The sequence below is a fragment of the Lagopus muta genome, chromosome 9 (assembly GCF_023343835.1).
Source record: "Lagopus muta isolate bLagMut1 chromosome 9, bLagMut1 primary, whole genome shotgun sequence".
NCBI classification, from domain to species: Eukaryota; Metazoa; Chordata; class Aves; order Galliformes; family Phasianidae; genus Lagopus; species Lagopus muta.
Genome location: NC_064441.1, coordinates 21,264,547 through 21,283,876, shown reverse-complemented (window position 1 = coordinate 21,283,876; position 19,330 = coordinate 21,264,547). Strand labels below are relative to the sequence as shown.

Genomic DNA, 19,330 nt, shown 5'->3' with positions numbered 1-19,330 from the left:
CATTGTCATGTAACTTCCTTTTGACAGTAAGTTTTGGACTCGAAATCGGCCTGGAGATAAAATGCGAGATCGTTACAACTTGAATCTGCTGCCTGGGATGTCAGAGGATGGTGTGGAATATGGTAAGGCAGTTTCCTAGAACGTGGGGATGAGAGGTTTGGGGGTTAGAAGCAAGCTTTGGGCTTTCAACTGGTGTAGAATGTGCTTCTGGGTGAGACACTGAAGCAGCATACAGCACTGGTGACCACCTAGATATTTTTTTGCATGAATGATCTTATTCTCCAAGCAATTCCAACAGTGCGTCTTCTTTTTTTCCACAGCTCCAGGAGGTAAGAGCTGCTCAGTCCAGCAGAAATGGAAAGGAGGTTGGGCTCTCCCTCGGGCGGTGTCTCTGCTTTACTTTTCTTCCTGGCAACTTCATGCGACTTCAAGACTTCCCACTGTCCTGAACTACAGCAGGAAATCTTTTCAAATTATTCAATTTGACTCAAATTTTAAAACTTAACTCTCCTTCCTAAGGATTTTTCTTTGTTAAGTTCAAGCTGCTCAGGGTTGTCGGGTTGTCCAGCTCTGTGGCATACCTCAGCAACCTTTTTTTTCCTCAAGGGTTACGTCTGTTTGCTTATAAAGCTGTTTGATGACTTGCCCTTTTCCATTTGGGAACGTCAGTGAAGATGTATCATCTGAATTTGATTTAAGTTTTAAAATATGTGTGTTTACTATAACAAAAATGGGAATGGATATGAGATGTTCTGAAATGTGACTTTCCTTCAAAAGGATGTAGTTCCTGGCCTTTTTGGGGGTGTTTTTATGAATCTGAATGGGCAGTTCTTTTAATGTCTTTCGACTTATATGTAAGTTTAAAAAGTGACCCAGCATTTGTGAAATACATAACAGTGCCGATGGTAAAAGCACGGTAAGAATCCAGAAGAACAAAATGATAATGCAAAGCAAATAAGTATAAATATTTACTATTTTCCTCTAGATGATTTGGAACCCAACAGCCTAGCAGTTATCCCTGGGATGGGAATACCTGAGCAGTTGAAAATAGCCATGGAGCAAGAGCAGATGGGTGAGTAGTTGCTATAGGGAGGCATTTTTCTGAGCCATCCAGATACTGCACAACTTATTGTTCATTCCTGTCGTATAATTGGGTAGCACCTCTATTTTCTGAGGTTCTTGAGTGCATATTTCCCATGAAAAGAAGAGAGAGTTGGGAAACATCAAGGTTTATTTTGTTAAATAAACTGTAAGGAGAGTTACAGAATTACTTTGTAAACCTGTACTGCACTAACTGTTTGCCTTCCCTGCTGTTAAAGGGAAAGATGAGTCCAATGACATTGAAATGACAATCCCAGGACTAGACTGGGGAATGGAGGAAGTAATGCAAAAGGACCAAAAGAAAGTGCCACAGAAAAAAGTGCCCTATGCAAAACCAATACCAGCACAGTTTCAGCAGGTAAGCAGCTGATAAACAGCTTTGCAGTTTTGAACACCAAAAACAAACTTGTTCTGTTGGATTTCCAATATCATGTCCAACATCAGTGCAAAATAACTTACCACGGTAATTACCATTTATGCATTAGATACTTGGTTAAATCCCTTATATCCTATACACATACCTTGAAACTAGGATGCTACAACACCTGGATGTTCTGTTCAACCTAGTTTTAAGCTTCTGATTATCCAAGTTAGAATTATAGAATATCCTGGGTTGGAAGGGACCAACTCCTGGCTCTACAGAAGACCAGCCAAAAATCAGAGCATACATCTGAGAGCAATCTCCAGATGCTTTTTGTACTCCAGCAAGCCAAGGGACATCAACCGCTTCTCATAACATCTTCTCCTCCAGACCATTCACCATCTTTGTAGCCCTCCTTTGAACACTCTCTAATAGTTCTATGCCTCTTTTGTACTGTGGTGCCCAAACCTGTACACAGTATTCAAGGTGAGACCACACAGAGCAGAGTGGGACAATCCGCTCCCTCGTTATTCATCATTCCAGTATATCTTTTCCCAGTCAGTGATTTATTACACATGTGGTGTTTCTTAGAATTAATTTTATATCTACTATTCTTTATAGGCGTGGATGCAGAATAAAGTTCCTTTGCCTCCCCCACCTGAGCCATTGATCGACAGAAAGGAAGACATTAAGCTAGAGGAGAAAAAGAAGACACAGGCAGAGATTGAGCAGGAAATGGCAGCACTTCAGTACACAAACCCACAACTCCTGGAGGTATGTGTGTAAAGCCAGGGCACCAAAATGTGTAGCTTGCTTTTGCAGTACACTTTTCACCTTTTCTAAAAGATATAGTTTAACAAGAATAAGACTCAATGCATGAAGACAGCTGCACCAAGGTCTCCACATTTCAGTTTTCACTTGTATGTATGTGTAGTTGTGTTTCTGTTGATGAAGAGAAAAGTACTAACTCTTTTCAAACTCCTAAGAATGAGGTAGTAGCTTCTGATCTTCAGTTTTTTCATTTTTCTGTGTTTAGTTGATTTGCTGGGTTTCTCTTATTCATTCATTCATTCATTTATTTATTTATTACAGCAACTGAAGATTGAGAGACTTGCACAAAAACAAGCTGAGCAAGTGCAGCCACCTCCAGGAGGCTCTCTTCACGGACCCCAGCCTTTTCCAGGGCAAGGCCCAATGTCACAGATGCCTCAAGGGTTTCAGCAGCCCCTTCCGCCACAGCAGATGCCAATGAATATGCCTCAGATGGGACCTCCTGGTCCACAAGGACAGTTCAGACCTCCGGGACCCCAAGGACAGATGGGACCTCAGGGTCCTCCATTACACCAAGGAGGTGGAGGTCCGCAAGGCTTCATGGGACCACAAGGACCTCCGGGCCCCCACGGACCTCAAGGAATGCCACGGCCTCAGGATTTACATGGACATCAAGGAATGCAAAGGCATCCCGGCCCTCACGGGCCCATGGGGCCTCCAGGCCCGCAGGGTAACGCTGGTCCACAAGGGCACTTAGGACCGCAGGGCCTGCCTGGCTCTCAGACTCATTTGGGGCCACAAGGTCCGCCTGGCCCGCAGGGTAACTTGGGACCTCAGGGTCAAGGAATGCAAGGGCCACCTGGTCCCCGAGGGATGCAAGGACCTCTTCCTCACGGCATGCAAGGAGCTCCAGGATCTCAAGGGATGCAAGGTCCTATCTCCCAAGGGCCTTTGATGGGACTTAATCCAAGAGGGATGCAGGGTCCGCCAGGGCCCCGAGATAACCAGGGACCTACTCCACAAGGGATGATGATGGGTCATCCGCAAGAGATGAGAGGTCCTCATATGCAAAGTGGTTTGCTAGGACACGGGCCCCAGGAGATGAGGGGGCTGCAGGGACCCCCGCCTCAAGGCGCAATGTTAGGACCGCCGCAAGAAATGCGCGGGCCGCAAGGCCAGCAGGGACCTCCGCAAGGCTCTTTGGTAGGGCCGCAAGGAAACATGCAAGGACCTCAAGGACAACCAAACCCTTCGAGGGGGCCACATCCTTCCCAGGGCCCTCTGCCTTTCCAGCAGCAGAAAACGCCTCTGTTGGGCGATGGGCCTCGTCCCCCGTTTAATCAGGTACGTGTTGATCTGTGTAACGAGAAGAGTGTGAAAAATGTAGGAACGATAATGTTGTGCTGTGCAAATGTCAAGCAAGACATGAGAGTGTGGAGGTGAGGCTCAAAACGGAAGCTTCAAGGGAAACTAATGATGACGAACAAAGTTACATAGCTTGGAAAATCAGAGGTACCTGTAGGGATGGGATTACTGGGAGTACAGACACAGAAATCAGGATCTTCTAAGAATATATGAAACCGAAGAGAAACTCCAGGTTTGTTTGTGGGTTTTTTTTAGCTAGAGGATACGGAACTGTCTTAAACGTGAAATTTCCTGGAGAGTAGATAAGCTCAAAGAAAAGTTGAATTGAAGCCAACAGAACATAAAAAATATGTGTGAATTAAAGCAAATTATTGTTGACTCTTAGTTGTCCCAAACTGATTTATCCAAACTGAGGAGTGAGCTTACCACAGATACTGACGTATCTGGATACTGGAATATCAGCTTAGTCCTGGTTGAGCTTTCCAGAACAGCTGTCCTGCTTTCTGCATAGGAACAGGAATTGCTTAGCCACCTTCATACCTTGTGAGCCACCAGGTTAGAGCCTGTGTTCCCAGACTTGTTGCTGAGCAGCACCAGAGAGAGCACAGGGAGCACGCAGGCTGAGTAGGACCAGCCTGGCTCTGGAGCTGGAGCACCAAGTTCCAGCAGGCTTCACCAGCTCAGCAAAATACTTAGGCTCAGCTCACCTGGAATACTGGAGATTGTTGCTTGTGAAGGCACTAATTACTTTTGCAGGGATTAAGGCTGGTTCAGCACCAAGCTGTCAGGTGCAGCTTGCTCTTCAGCACCTTTAGCAGCATGTTTGCTCCAGCTGCTGAGCTGCCACAAATAATGAAAAGCCCACTACATTTATTACTCCTTACAAGTTCCTGTTGTTGCGATGTTAATTTTGTACTTAAAACGTCCTGTTTGTCTTCAGCCTTAAGGTAAATGTTGAAGGGGATGTACTGGAAAAAATCTACAATTCTGAGAAATGTGTGATTATTTTTAAACAAAATTGGCTGTTGTACTGAGTGGTTTCTAGATTAGACAGTTATGGATGTACTTAGTGGGGAGGCCAGTATCAATCACAGTAACGTGTGATGACTTTGAACTAAACCTCACTGGCTGCGCTTCAGATTGAGACAGAACAGCCTACAAAATGTGTATTGGTGTGGTGTTTTTTTTCTTACAAGTCAGCAATAACTTCCTGCGGAAGTCTGTAAATGTGACCTTATTGCTGAGATTGCAGAATCATCAAAATGAAGAGGACAGGAACTGGCTCCACAGCTGTTGCTCATCTCATTTCTACCAACATCGTGTTTTTGTGGTTATCCTAAGGAGACCAACTGCTCTACCTAAACAGCTGCCACCAAGCTGGCATGCACTTGTTGGAGCCTGCTGTTGGCAGGATGCAGGAGGTTGTTTGCAGCAGGCAGATGTTGTGCTCCATAAATGCTGCTACCTTCGAGTCTTTTACAAATATTAAAAAGACACGTAACAAAGCTGGGTACTTTTGGCTATTTTTCCTTCCTTGTCTAGCTTTAGAAGGCTGATGTATTGAGAAAATGGGCAGATTGTGCAGTTCGTAGTGTTCCTTTCCATAGTGTTCCTTTCCATTTTTGGTCCTGTTGGCTTCTCTGTAAGATGAGCAGAAGGGTAACTCCTGTCTTGGCTTTTTTAACAACAGGCTTTGACTGTTTTAGTCCTGAATTTAGTGTTTACCTTCTGTACATTTGTAGAAATGGCTTGCCTGCCTTTTTAGAAGCAGAAGTTTGTTTCCTTCATTAAGGGCTTGTGAAATCAATACTGAACCTGTGTGCCTATTTCAGAGGATCATGTCTGTAGGAGATGGCACTGTTACCTTCACCCACTGCTCACTGAACAGCTATGTGTGGGAGATGCCCATCTCTTCCCAAGTGGGAGAGCTGCTCCCTTCTGCAGATGGGGAACAAAACACAAACCTGTTTGAGAAAGAAAGGGACCAAAATACAATGTGATCAGCACAACTGTATTCTGAAGATAGGAATATTGATGTTAAAGTGCAGACGGGTAGATAAAGTATTCCCAAGTTAGCAGTGGTATCTTGGGGCTGAAGTGGTGATTGAGAGTTGTTGATTTACAACACCTAATCTTTTGGGTAGGCTGGATTTCATCTCATTTCTTGGCATGAGTGCTTTAGACCAAGTCTCTTTCCATGTAGAGGCAAACTCTTGGAGCTTGTAGTGGCTCAGAGGGAATGGATTGGTATGAGGAATTCTTCCCCTCCAGCTGCAGTGAAAACAGATGGCAGTTGTAAGGTGGCTGTGCCCTTTGCGTGTGGGCCAGCAAAGCCAGCCCTGCTGCTCTGCCTGGTGCCACAGCACAGCTCTGCCCGCCTCCAGCTGTGGGATGCACAGGGCTGCCTGCAGTGCTCAGCGCAGTGCCTCCTCCTGTGCTCTGTGTTCACTCTGTCTGCTAGGAGCCCATTTGGGCCCATGGTGTATTTTGAAATGAAAGGCATATAAAAATGCACTATGATGGTTCTGTCTTCCTAACTTGTCGAAGTATTTGTTTGGAAATAGAGGGCTTTGGCAAACAGCGATTGACCTCATGAGGTGGGCACTAAGAGCTGCTGCTCTGGTTGAACAGCAGTGACATAAACTTAAGAATTTCAACAGTTTATTGTAAATAATCTTGCATTAAATACATGAGAAGTGGTGGAGCTCCAGCAAGGCTTTGTTCAGGGATGGTGACAGCTTTGTCCTTCCTGGACAGGGAGCTATTCTTCTGACTCAGCTCACCATTCAACCACTCAAAGAGGTTCGTGTGCTTTTTTCTCTTGTAACAATGGAGTCAAATCCAGCTGGCGACCAGTCGTGAGTGGTGTTCACCAGGGGTCAGTGCTGGGGCCTGTCCTCTTCAATATCTTTATTGATGACCTGGATGAGGGCATCGAGTGCACCCTCAGTAAATTCGCAGATGACACCAAATTGGCTGGAAGTGTGGATCTGCCTGGGGGTAGCGAGGCCCTACAGAGGGATCTGGACAGGCTGGAGAGCTGGGCTGGAGCCAATGGGATGAGTTTCAACAAGGCCAAATGCCGGGTCCTGCACTTCGGCCACAACAACCCCAGGCGACGCTACAGGCTTGGGGCGGTGTGGCTGGAGGACAGCGTAGAGGAAATGGACCTGGGGGTATGGATTGATGCTGGGCTGAACATGAGCCGACAGTGTGCCCAGGTGGCCAAGAAGGCCAATGGCATCCTGGCTTGCATCAGAAACAGTGTTGCAAGCAGGAGCAGAGAGGTGATTGTTCCCCTATATTCAGCACTCGTCAGGCCGCACCTCGAGTACTGTGTCCAGTTTTGGGCCCCTCACTGCAAGAAAGATATTGAGGCCCTGGAACGTGTTCAAAGGAGGGCAACAAAGCTGGTGAGGGGTCTGGAACACAGGGCTGATGAGGGCCATATGAGGAGAGGCTGAAGGAGCTGGGAATGTTCAGCCTGGAGAAGAGGAGGCTCAGGGGAGACCTCATTGCTCTCTATAACTTCCTGAAGGGAGGTTGTAGTGAGCTGGGGGTCGGCCTCTGCTCTCGTGTCATTAGTGATAGGAGCAGGGGGAATGGTTTCAAGCTACGGCAGGGGAGATTCAGGCTGGACATGAGGAGGTATTACTTTTCAGAAAGGGTGGTCAGGCACTGCAATGGATGCCCAGGGAGGTGGTGGAGTCACCGAGCCTGGGGGTGTTCAAGGAAAGGCTGGATGTTGTGTTGAGGGACATGGTTTAGTGGGAGCTGTTGGGAATAGGTGAATGGTTGGACTGGATGATCTTGAAGGTCTTTTCCAACCTTGGTGATTCTGTGATTCTGTGATTCTGTGATTGGAACCAGGCCTTCTATTCTGCTTTTATTTTCCCAAAAATTTTACAAAAACATTCAGTGCAAAGGTGCTGTTTGTAGCACCTGTTTATGTGTATTTTTGTGATTATTACCTCCGTTGCCGTTCAATACAAAAGTATAATTTAAGATTTCAAGATGCAACAGGAAAAACTGCACAAATGAACTCTCAGTGTTGCTCCTCAACCCTCTCTCTGAAATAATTAATAATAAAAGATGGTCTTTCACAGAAAGTAGGTACAGAGTATGAAAAAAACCCACGTGTTCAGAGGAGGCATGGGGTAACCTGGTACCTGCTGCGATCCCTCCTGGGTCTGTATCTGCAGCATACACATCAGCACCTGGTGCTTTTCCAACAGATGCATGCAGTTCTCTCGCCTTCTCTAACAGGCATAGAAAACAGGAGCTTTATTATCTTTTGGTTGTTATGGATAAAAGATTAGTCATAAGTTTTCTAGATAATTGTGTATGATCCTCAGGAAACAAAAGCGTCACTGATGTGAATGTGAAAAAAATCAGGCTGAAACCAATTGAAAATCAGCTGCTGCTGTCATAAGGTCTGTGAAGATGCACTGTTCCAGTAAAGGAATTTGGTTTGCTGCCTTACAAAAGGCTCATAAGCAAGAATACTCACGCATGCTAATTCAGATGGCTTTTCTTACCGTACACTAACAGGACGGACAGAACCCAGGTCCTCCACCACTGATACCAGGACTGGGGCAGCAGGGAGGACAAGGTCGTCTCGGCCCCCACAACCAAGGACCTGGCCTTAATAAAGGTAATTAAATGCACTGTCCGTTCTTCTGTGAGTAGTTCTCCAAAAAGATGCTGTTCCAGTGCAGACCCTCTAGATAGAAAAGGCTACAGCACAACGAAGGGTCCGGATTGAGAGGGAAGCTACAGTAGACTTGGGCTGGAATACAGAAGAAAAGCTTTTCCCCCAGAATTCCTTAATGTGAAATGTATGGTGTATGCTTTGTAGAACTGTAGAAACTAAAACGTCCTAGAGCATTTTTTAGGAAAAATTACAGAAATCTGCTATGGTTTTTTCCCTCAAGGTGACTCCCGTGGTCCACCAAACCACCACATGGGCCCTCTCTCAGATAGAAGGCACGACCAGAACAGTGGTGGCCCTGATCATGGGCCTGAGAGAGGGTTGTTTCGAGGTGGCCAGGAGTGGGGTGATGGTAGAGACAGCAGGGGCATGCCAGATAGACGAGGACCTCACCCAGATTTCCATGATGACTTTGATCGACCAGATGACTTCCGGGACGACTTCCATCCAGATAAGAGATTTGGCCATCGATTGCGGGAATTTGAGGGGAGAGGAGGCCCACCATTGCAAGATGAGAAATGGAGACGAGGTGGACCTGGGCCTCCCTTTCCTCCCGATCACAGGGAATTTGAAGGCGGGGGTTCAAATCGTGGCCCTCCTGGTGCTTGGGAAGGACGGAGACCTTCAGATGATAGATATCCACGGGATCCTGAGGATGCACGGTTCCGAGGAAGACGAGACGAGAGGTAAGAATAAATCGATTCGTTCTTCTTGGGTAAAGGGTGAACGGAGGGAATTCTTTCTTCCCGGTTTCCTTGTCATTAAGGAGTCTATCTGTTTCAGATTTATAAACTGGAAACCAATAAGGAAATGAAAACTCTAATATACCTGAGTATAGAGTCCATAAAATCATTCAGTAATAGAAGAAAACTTGAAAAATGGTCATTGTACACAGCAGCTTCCGTGTCTGTAAACAGTAAGTAAAGAGAAGGGAGGAAATTTGTAGAGAAGATCCAGTGACACAGGATGAAGATTTGAGATCGTTTTGACGAAAATTGAGAGGAAACTCGAAGGTTAAAGTGGCAAACTTTTGAACACTAGAAGTGGAATTTGAGACTCTGTCTCCAGTCACAAACTGCAGGATGACTGTGGAGACTGTAGAACGAGCTGTGAGATACTTGTGAGGAGCAGGAACAGTGATGCTACTATCAAATATAAGGGGCAGAGCTCTGCAGCCTGTTGGACTGTCGAGACTATTTTCTCATGTTTTTGCTTGTAGGAATTTTATTTCTTTTTCTGGCTTATTTCTTAATGCCAAGCAAAGAACTCAAAAATAATCTAGTTTATAGCAATGTCCTCTTCATTGCTCACAATTTCCAGATCAATCACAAAGGGATGACTTTGCTTCTAGTTATTAATGTAAACATGGAGGAATTGCTCAAAGTTGGCAAGACGACCTGTCACTGAAATTGCTCCAGATTTATGCTAGCTTAACAGAGTTAAATTTGGCCTCCAAGGTCTAAACCTCTCACTGACCACCAACTCCATATGTATAAAAATGTGTACTTGTACGAATATATTGTGGTCTCCACATAATGTGAATTTTGTGTGTTTTAGTTGCCTTTTAATCATTTTCTTACATTCCTTTTACTTTGCATCTGTACAGCTCTTCTTTTAGCTATTTTCTACCTAGCTCTGTAAAGATGTACCTTCCTTTTGTGTGAAGAGTATGAAAGGAAATGAACAAAAAGAAGGTAACAAAGCCGTTTAAAAGAGAGAATCCGAGTGGAATAGTCTGCCTTCCATAACTCTGAAAGACGTAGCAGACAATGATTTTAGAAGCTCAGTAGAGATTTTCCGATCTTATATTGGGAATGTTTAGGGATTGGGGAATATTTTATTCTTATCCTGGTTTTACAGAGGTTTTAGGAGGGGAGTCCAGGCATCTCAGGACCTGGGAATCTGACTTCTGAGCTAACGAGGGTCTGTCACAGTGCAAGTGTTTGTACAGAGCGGTTAGCTGGAGAAGAATCATCACAGGGCTCTGAAAGGCTCGCTGTGCTTGCACTTAGTGATTTCCTCTGAGTGAAGGTGAATTGGTTGCCATGCTGATGCTGAAGTGAGCCTAAGAATCCCGACTGCTCGTTTAGCTGACTTGGTTTGGAATTTAGATTGTAACTGGTTTGGTCAAAAACGTGAGAGGGAAGTGTGTGTATGTGTGTTTCTCTCTAATTTCCCATCCTTTTCATCTCTGTCCTGTTCTCACTCTACCTGTGCATATCAACATGATGCTTCTACTGCAGAGACCTGCCTCTTCCTGCTGCTAATCTGCACAGTGTGTAGTTCTGTACGTTAAGGTCCTAGGCCTCAAGGAAGAAGATGAGAGCAGTCAAACAGGAACTGAGCCCTATGCGAGGCAGGGTTTTACGTGTGACTGATGAGAAAAAGTGAAAAAGGATACACATAAGCCAATATTAGGAGCCATGGCTGTATCAGGCATAGGTGTGATAGATTTCAAAGCTAAACTTTGTCCGTAAGGTTGCCTGGAAACACAGAGAAGGGTCCTCCTCCTGGTAGCCGTAGGATCTTGTGTTGCGAATCTTGGTAATTTACAAACTAAGCAGAATCTCACCAAGTCAGTATTAAAATGGGAGACCCTCTGAGGAATATATCTAGAGGACTGTGCTGTCTCAAGGCTAAACAACATTGCGATGTGGTTATTTGAACCATTTGTACCTGAAACTGCTGAGTTTGTTTTCACAAATCACCCAGGTTAATGTGAAATGGTTCATTGTCCATATGCAGCACTCCCTCCATCCACTGTTGTACCTGTACAGGCACAGCAGCCTCCTCTCTGTATTGTGTTTGTTTTCTGGGAGGTGGAGACAGACCTATTGTTTTTAATTTAAAAAAAAGAAAAAAAAAATGTAAAAGTTAAAAAGAAAAAAATAATATTGTATTGTGTTATGACTACTGTTAAAATATTTAAATTTGTAATTAAAAGGTTAATGTTGTTAAAATTCTAAATAAAAGTATCTAAAGTTTTGCTTGTAATAGGGTGCACTGTGTCGTTAATGAGCCGGGGAAGGGGACGTGCACAAAGCCAAGGCTCGGAGCATTGCGGCGCCCGCAGTTTGCCCAGTGCGGAAGTGGGAGAAGAGGGGAGGTGGGGGGGCATCAGTGTGCATGGGCAGACAGAGCTGCACTGTCACTGCTGGCGCTGAGGGGGGGCAGGATCCCAAAGCAGCGTGCCTGCACCACCTAACGTCCCCTGGTGCTCGCACACAAATTGCCCGGGTCGGGCTGTAAGCAGAGGCAGTTGTAGCAGTGGGTGCTCACGGAGCCGCAGTGATGCACGGGGCATTTATGGGCTTTGCCAAGCACTCCAAGTTGGTGCTGTAAGAAACAGAACTGCTAGCGTTTGTGCAGCCATCTACAGGCTTACCTGCAATGGCACTGACAGCTAAGACAGAAGCGTTCTTCCCTCTGAAGATCTGTGTTAAGACCCCAGTGTGATACTGGAGGAGCTGTACTCAGTTCAGATGAGATGCAAAAGCCAATCGCATCCAGTTACTGAAGATGCCATGGTGCTGACTAGGAGTAGAAATTACTGACGTGAGGGGCACTGCTACGTTTTGCAGAACAGAGCTCTTCGTTTACTGCAGATGGATAAGCTGCTGGTGAGGTTGTAGAAAGCCACTGTGCACACTGCTCAGCAGTCATCATCCCTGCTGAGCCAAGTGCAGCCTAGAATCGTTTCTCAACATTGTAAACTTAAAAAGAAAAAAAGAATAAAAAATCCTCTGTGGAGGGACTGAGTAAGAGAATGTTCTAGAGAGAGACTCCAGAATCCATAGGAATGTGATGCTGAAATGTTTCACTACAGCCTTGACTCTCACTGCTTTTATTTTTCCTGCTTCGTTTGTAATCCCTTAAAGCAAGAGCACTGCAGCTAAGAGAAATTCACTTGTCCTTCTCCTTGCCTTGCCTTATATCTATCTCACTGTTTTTATTTTTTTTTTCCTTGTTAAATGAATGCAAATATACTTGACAGTATTTTCTGTATGGAAAAAAAAACCAAAACCAACACAACAGAAAGAAGTGAGGAAAAACTATACAAAATAGCTAAACAAAGCGCTCAGAGACAGACATTGAGCACTTTTCCACCCACAGATCCTGTTCTGATAGCTGTATGTACTGTAGTGTTATGTGAAACGGTTCAGAAAACAGCTTAATAACCAACTGTCTCAAGTTTATCAATGTAAACCTTGTCTAAAGGTGTACCGTGTTCTTTCTTGTAGCTTCAGAAGAGGAGGACCCTCGAGACACGAGGGCCGGGGACCCAGGGGGAGAGATGGCTTTCCTGGTCCGGAAGATTTTGGGCCAGATGACACTTTTGACTCCCCAGATGAAAACTTGAGAGGAAGGGACCATGGTGCTCGGGGCCGAGGTCGTGGTGCAATTAGAGGTGAGGGGAACATTCTTCCACAGTGAAATACAAGGAGAAGGTAGCAAGGGTGTTTTTTGGGCAAACGGCAACAGTTTCACAAATGCAATTGTCTCTTCTCACTCCTCTCCCTGCATCTCGTGCTGCTCAGGAGGCCGGAAGGGTCTGCTTCCTACCCCCGATGAAATTCCACGCTTTGAAGGTGGGCGGAAGCCAGAATCCTGGGATGGAAACAGAGAACCAGGTAAAGAAATAGCTGAGGTCTGCTTCAGATAATCAATGTCTGCAATGTAACTGCTTTAAAATGAATTAACGTCGCTAATTTTCTCTGTGCTTCGTGTGCTCAGTCTTTCATCACCAGAGATGCACCGTGTAGGTTTCTGGACTTATAAATATAGAAATAAATGAACTGCCTGGAACGTAGCTAGCTGTAAATGCTGCAGTTCCACAGAATAATAAATGAATAAATCATTTATTACCCTGATTTAAGGTGAGATTTTATATGCAGTCCAGAGCAGCACATTGGTGTCCCCTGCTGATGAATGCAGCGTAACATACAGCTTTTCGAGGTATCTATTGATGCCAGTGGTCATCTTTGTGTATAATTATAGGTCCTATAGGTTATATAGGAACCACATAGGTTCAAAACTGAATTTTAGAACACAAGCACAAATGACACATGAATAACGAAAGATGAACGTGTGGCCATCTCTAAAATATGTGAAAATCCTTATGCTGAAAAGAAAGCTTGAGATCTGCCACTTCCTTCTTCTTCAGCATCTTCTAAACCTGCTTTACCTTCAGCTTTCTTGCAGCTCGTTCATCTAATGTTGGCTTATTTGCATGTTCTAGTGGTGGGGAAGCTTTACATAACTTAAAATTGTATTCCAAATTGCATGGAAAGTAAATTTGTATGTGACTGCTTTCTGAAAACGAGGCGTAACGATCAGATGGACGTTATCTAATGATCCTGCTTTGCTCCTCACCACCAGGTCCTCGTCCAGACCACCCTCCTCACGACGGACATTCTCCAGCTAACCGAGAACGTTCTTCTTCGCTCCAGGGCATGGACATGGCCTCACTGCCACCACGTAAACGTCCCTGGCACGATGGACCAGGGACCTCTGACCCCAGGGAAATGGATGCTCCAGGTGGACCTCCAGAGGAGAGGGGAAAAGGTAGATAAGTCCCTCGTATTGAAAACCTCGTGCAACACTGGTGTGTTTTTCAGCAGAAGTCTTATCCAGCTTTAAGAATCGCTGGAACCTGTGACATCCAGACAGAGCTCTAAAGCTTAATTGGAAAAAATAAAAAGCTTTTGTCTTCTTAAGCCCATCATTCACTACTTCCATTCAGTGATGGCTTGTATTTTAGTTGGTTATTTCTGAATGCCACCTCTGGCTGCATAAACTTCCATCCTCAGGTGGCTCTTCTCTATGCCAGAGCTCTCACCCATTCGTGTGCTATCTCTGGAATGCATTCTGCATTCTTTACTGCCCTTCTTACCATGTCTATACTCGCTTCAGTTTTAACTTATCATTTTGTGACTGGGGTGACTAAGAATTGCACACGCCATGGCAGATGTGGTTTAACCATTCCTTTATCCGGTTCTCTTGGTTTTGTTGTGTTCTGCAATAAAAGTATACAAAGAACTGCAGATAGCTGTAAGGGATGAGATCGTGTATGGCTGGCACTTTAGAGGGACCTGACTTAAGTAAGTCCTCGCTGACTGTATGAGACATAATCTCCTTTAATCCCCAAGGGATTGCCTGATTACTGTCAATCTTCTGGGCTGCCATGGAGATGTGGAACCTGTGTAATAAAAAACAGAGGGAGGAGGCATAAAATTATAGGTCTCAAGAACATTCAGTTAGATGTGAGAACATCAGTTAATGTGAGAGAACTAGCTGAAAGGCGTGGTATGTCTGAGAAGAAGCACGGCTTAGATTTCAACACCAGTAACGTTGTGCTTCATTTTTAGGACGTGGAAATTCAGGAGCTTCCCAGAGAGCACCAAAATCGGCACGGTCTAATTCTTTAGATGGAGACCATCACGATGGATTCCACAGGGATGAAGCTTTCGGCGGAGGCCCTGCAGGAGGCAGCAACCCTTCCAGAGGAGGAAGGAGCGGAAGCAATTGGGGAAGAGGAAATAACATGAATTCTGGTCAGTCACGAAGAGGAGCATCCAGGGGTGGTGGAAGAGGCCGATAGAAGAGGCTTTGACTGGGTCGCACCCAGTCCCTGATGGACAATATTTAAATGGACTGCTACTCTGTACTCAAAGAGAAAGTAACCCTGCAAGAACGCAAGTCTGGATTCTTAACTGGGATAACTGAATGTGCATTAGTTCCTAACAAGGGTCTTCTCCTAGATCAGTCAACTGCTACTAGCTGCGGTACTGTAGCTAGCTTTCAGTTTTGTCTTCTCTGCCCCCATTTTCCCCACCTTCCTTTACCTACTTTGTTTTGTGAAGAGCTGGAATTTTTTTTAGTGTTGAGACATGGAGCACCTCCACAGATTTCAGTTCAATTCCAAACAGAAACTTGTTTCTATATGTACAGTTTGTCAGAAGAGTTATGTTGTTTTTTGTATGAATACAGAATGTAATTTGCGCAAAAACTAACCAAAAAAAAGCGTGTGTAGTTCTTTACTCACCTATTCCTATAAAGTGCTGTTTCTTAACAAACTTGTGTATCAGATGGAGCAACAAACTACCTCCTGAAGTCTCATCTGTGGGCAGTACCAACAGCTTATGTCTCATTTTCGGTTTATCATCTATAGAGAACTCTTTTGCCTGCAGTCTCAGCTGTCTATAAATAACCAGAGGTGCTGACATTAAAACTCCAGAGCACAGGAAGTCACTGCTGCTTGCTGGTCTGCCATCCTGAAAGAGAAAAACAGGGAACACCATTTAGAAAAAGCTGTCATACACGTAGTGCATCTATAACCTGGACTGCTAGCAAACTAGACAGCATAATGAGCACTGTCATTCTGTGCTTCAGCTGCAAGAGTCAGATACTTCTGTTCACAACAGCACTTACAGAAATTGAAGAGGAAAGGGAAGTTTAGCAATTTGATTCATATGGAAGCAAACGTTTTACAGTGGCTGTAGGATACCCTGCATACAGATATGGGTGTCCAGCAGCATCTGGTCTGCTGAAGTGCAGAACTCGGTGGTTTCTGGCTGTCATCTTAATGTTTCTAAACATCTTTAGGGTACTGTTCTTTGGTTTTCCCACAGGAGAGGGATGAGCAGAGGTTATTTATATTTCCCACATTTTTGTTGCTTAGCAATCACAAGTATCCAATGTCCCCATAAAAAATCATTCACATCAATCATCTCCAGTCACCAGGCTACCACAGGGCTCATTAATGGCTTAAGCCTGAATGAAAAGTTTGTACAGAAGTTTATACGTACTCAAAAGCCAGCTCTCAGGAAGGTCCTCAATTAAAACTATACAACAAACTATTATGAAAACTATCACCACCGGGCTGTTTTTCTACCCACTGGAAATTTGTAGAATCATGAAGTGGTTTGGGTTGGAAGGGACCTTAGAGCCCACCCAGTCCTACCCCTGTGCTGGGCTGGCTGCCCCCACCAGCTCTGGCTGCCCAGGGCCCCACTGATGGCCTTGGGCACCTCCATGCATGGGGCACCCACACTGCTGAGGGCAGCAGTGCCTCACTGCCCTCCTAACATCTACTCTAAATCCCCCTTCTTTTAGCTTCAAGCTGTTAGAATAGTCACAGTCATACGGCAGTGTAATTCTACAGCTGGCAAAACTACTGCACAGCACAGCAATGCACAGCAGCTACTTTATCTGACTTCTGATAGTCACATCTCTTTTAAAGACTGTCCTACTCTATCCTCATCCATCTTATTTAAAAGAGATCAGAGCAGAGGTGCTTAGCGGCTGCTCTCTTGGTCACAAGTAACATTTTACAGTTTTTAATTTGTAGCCTACAAAATTGCATTAAAAATCATAGCAATTAAGGGTGCTCATTAGCCTACAGCATCCTTGTCTTCTGGCTATAGCATGATCTGAAAGGTGGTGGCTGGGAAGGAGCTGAGGGCACCTTGTAGGGAGCAGGTTCACCTTTGGGGAGCACAAAGGGATCCTTTTTGCTCTACCTGCAGAAGGGCCGTGCTGGGTGCACCTCAGGGATCTCTTTAAATTTTAACACTGAAGATTTAATCAGTGCTGAAGGGAAAATAGAGTTGGCTTTTTTTTTTTTTTTTTTTTTTTTAATAATACAAGCCCTGTGTATTTTATTTTATTTTTTTTAATGGGACTGAAAGCGACTTCTTTTTAGTATTTCAAGTATCTAATTTAGAGGTCTTGGCCCTTAATACCCAACAGTCCTTTACCAAAGCAAACTGGAGCGCACCTAACAGCAGGGAACCCAGCATTCTGCACATGGACACGAGGGAAAATGCTTCTTTTTCCCCTGCTGCTTGGTTAGCCCCACTATTGTACTTGCTAACATTCACAATGGCAGCTTTTCAAACTAAGATTTGAAACATTCCACTGCTGTGGAACATGAAAGTCATACAGAAACAGGGCAATGAGCTAACTTTCAGACAGGATCCCACAGCCACAGACAGCAGGAGACACAGAGGGAACCCAATGGGTGCAACCACAGCCCTACTGCTGAAAGCAGGGTGCAGGCACAGCTCTGACCACCGCATGCAGCCTGGCTGTGCTGTGCCTGCTCACAGCCTCTCCCTGCCATCTCTTCCAATTCCACTGCTACAAATTACACACCGTAGCTTAGCAGTTATCAAAAGGACAGACCTACTTAACGTTATCTCAGTCTACAGCTCAAGGAAAGAAGTGACCGGTGGTTGAAGATCTACGCTGACGTTTGGTACACAAATAGTCGTTTTATTATTAAAGCTGTCTACGTACATGTAAGCACCCCCGTTTGACAATTCCCGCTGTATCCCTAAGCAGTGATTTGAGGCAAATCTGAGAGCTGGGCCGGCTCCGTCCGAGGCGCTGGAGGGCGGTCAGCCCCAAGGCAGAGCCGAGCAGCCCGCTCCGCAGCAGAGCTCGCCGAGGGGCACGCCGTGCCGTTCCGCGGCTCCTGGAAGCAGGACAGCACATCGCACGGTCCTGCCCTACCCGAGCACAGGCCTGCCGACCCACAGCCCCGGAGCCTGTTTCACTTACTGGATGCCAATTATAAGCGGTTTCTGTGCAGGAAGAGCGCACGGCGCTCGCTAAGGCTCCCGGCACCGAGGCGGCACCGGGCGCGGGGAGCCGGGCCGCTCGGCGCTCTTCGCCCCGCACCACCGCCGTCTCCGCTCCGGCGCCGGGCGGTCGCTCTTCCTCGGCTCCAGACGCGGCGGGGCCGGGCGCTGTCCCGCGCTTGAGTTCGGAATCGCCGCCGTTCCGCGCCGCCTTCTCGCGAGGAAGCCCGGCGGGACGCTCCTCCCGTACATCACACGGGCAGCGCGGCCCCGCGGCGCAGCGCGGTCACCAGGAGCCCTCCGACACGCCGGGCGCCGGCGGCCCCCCCGGGCAGCGCGCCCAGCAACGCGGAGGCGGCGGCGCCCAGCTGCGCGGCGGCGCCCAGCGCGGTCAGCGCGGTGCTGCGCAGCCCCAGCGCGGCGTACAGCGTGCCGCCCAGCGCCGCCGCGTACAGCAGCGAGCCGCGGCTCGGCTCCCGCAGCAGGCGGGACGGACCGCGCAGCAGCGCGGCGGCGAGCAGCGCGCACAGCGAGCCCAGCGACCAGAGCAGCGCGAACTTGCGGGCGCGGAGCAGAAGCAGCGGCGCGTACAGCGCGGCCAGCCCGAAGCAGAGGGCGGCCAGCAGAAGGCACAGCGCGGCGCCCGCCAGCCGCTGCCACGGCGACAGCCCCGGCAGCCACGGGTCCGCCTCGGCCGCCCACGGCCAGCGCCAGCCAGGGAAGGCGCTCGGCCACGCTCCCGCGCCGTCCCCCTCCGGCTCCTCTTGCGGGCCGCCGGCGGGCGGCGGGGCGGGGGCGGCCTTGGACTGGGCGAGGTACTCGTGCAGCTGCCGGCCCAGGTCCGCCATGGCGGGGCCCGAACGGCACGCGGGCGCTACGCCGCCATCTTGCCGCCGGCTGCTTCCGGGTCGGCGGGCGCGGCCGGGGCAACGCGCCTGCGCAGTGCGGCCCAGAGGGGGCGGGCCGGGGCTGCGGGCGAAGCGCCGCGGGTCCGCCCTGAGATCCCGCGCCGTTCGGTGTCCGTCGGCGTTCAGCGAGCGTTGTCGAATGTCGCTGTGTGCCACTGTTCCCACGCGGAGGAATTCAGTCCCGGCCCTTCGTTCCATCCGCATTCCACATCAGACCGCCCCGTCCGTCCCCCGGCCGCAGCGCGTAGCGGGATACGGGCGGGCTCAGCCCCTGCTGCGGTCCCACCGCCGACATCCCGACGGCGGGCCGACGCCGTAACGTAGGAGGCATTACTTTCGGAGCAGCCCTCGCTCTCCCCGCCGGGCTGAGGAAGGCGACGCCGGCCCGAAGCTCCGCCTTCAGCTCCGGCGCGAAGCTCCGCGGGGCCGGGGTCAGGGCAAGGGGCGGGCCGGGCTCCGCCACCGCGTTCCTCGCCGCTTCTTTCCCTTTATAGGAAAAGTATGCGCGGGGCACGGGGGGGGCTGCCCT

General features: G+C 47.6%; 2 protein-coding genes across 6 annotated transcripts in view; one reads left to right on the top strand and one right to left on the bottom strand.

The window, feature by feature from the left end:
- Window positions 1-15,347, top strand: part of WDR33 (WD repeat domain 33) — a 61,895-nt gene extending 46,548 nt beyond the window's left edge. For 2 of the 3 annotated variants that reach the window (XM_048955353.1, XM_048955354.1), the window contains exons 12-13: window positions 28-122; window positions 321-1,021. In XM_048955353.1, coding sequence (XP_048811310.1) covers window positions 28-122; window positions 321-505 — 280 coding nt within the window. In that variant the 3' untranslated portion in view covers window positions 506-1,021. Of the gene's footprint in view, window positions 1-27; window positions 123-320; window positions 1,073-1,319; window positions 1,460-2,083; window positions 2,237-2,554; window positions 3,578-8,149; window positions 8,253-8,532; window positions 8,996-12,550; window positions 12,718-12,847; window positions 12,941-13,688; window positions 13,875-14,677 lie in introns of those variants that run through there. The other variant, XM_048955359.1, reaches the window with a different exon arrangement.
- SFT2D3 (SFT2 domain containing 3) lies at window positions 13,881-19,181 on the bottom strand. Of its 3 annotated transcripts, none has more exons than XM_048955366.1 (3): window positions 17,610-19,181; window positions 15,355-15,583; window positions 13,881-14,508 (listed from the first exon to the last, which is right to left on the bottom strand). In XM_048955366.1, the coding sequence occupies exon 1, from the start codon at window positions 19,003-19,005 to the stop codon at window positions 18,145-18,147; it is 861 nt and encodes a 286-aa protein (XP_048811323.1). In that variant the 5' UTR covers window positions 19,006-19,181; the 3' UTR covers window positions 13,881-14,508; window positions 15,355-15,583; window positions 17,610-18,144. The 3 variants fall into 3 exon arrangements, with proteins under 3 accessions (XP_048811323.1, XP_048811325.1, XP_048811324.1); XM_048955368.1 differs by having other exon boundaries at window positions 17,874-19,181; XM_048955367.1 differs by lacking the exons at window positions 13,881-14,508; window positions 15,355-15,583 and having other exon boundaries at window positions 16,924-17,787; window positions 17,874-19,181.
- Window positions 19,182-19,330: the final 149 nt, after the last annotated feature.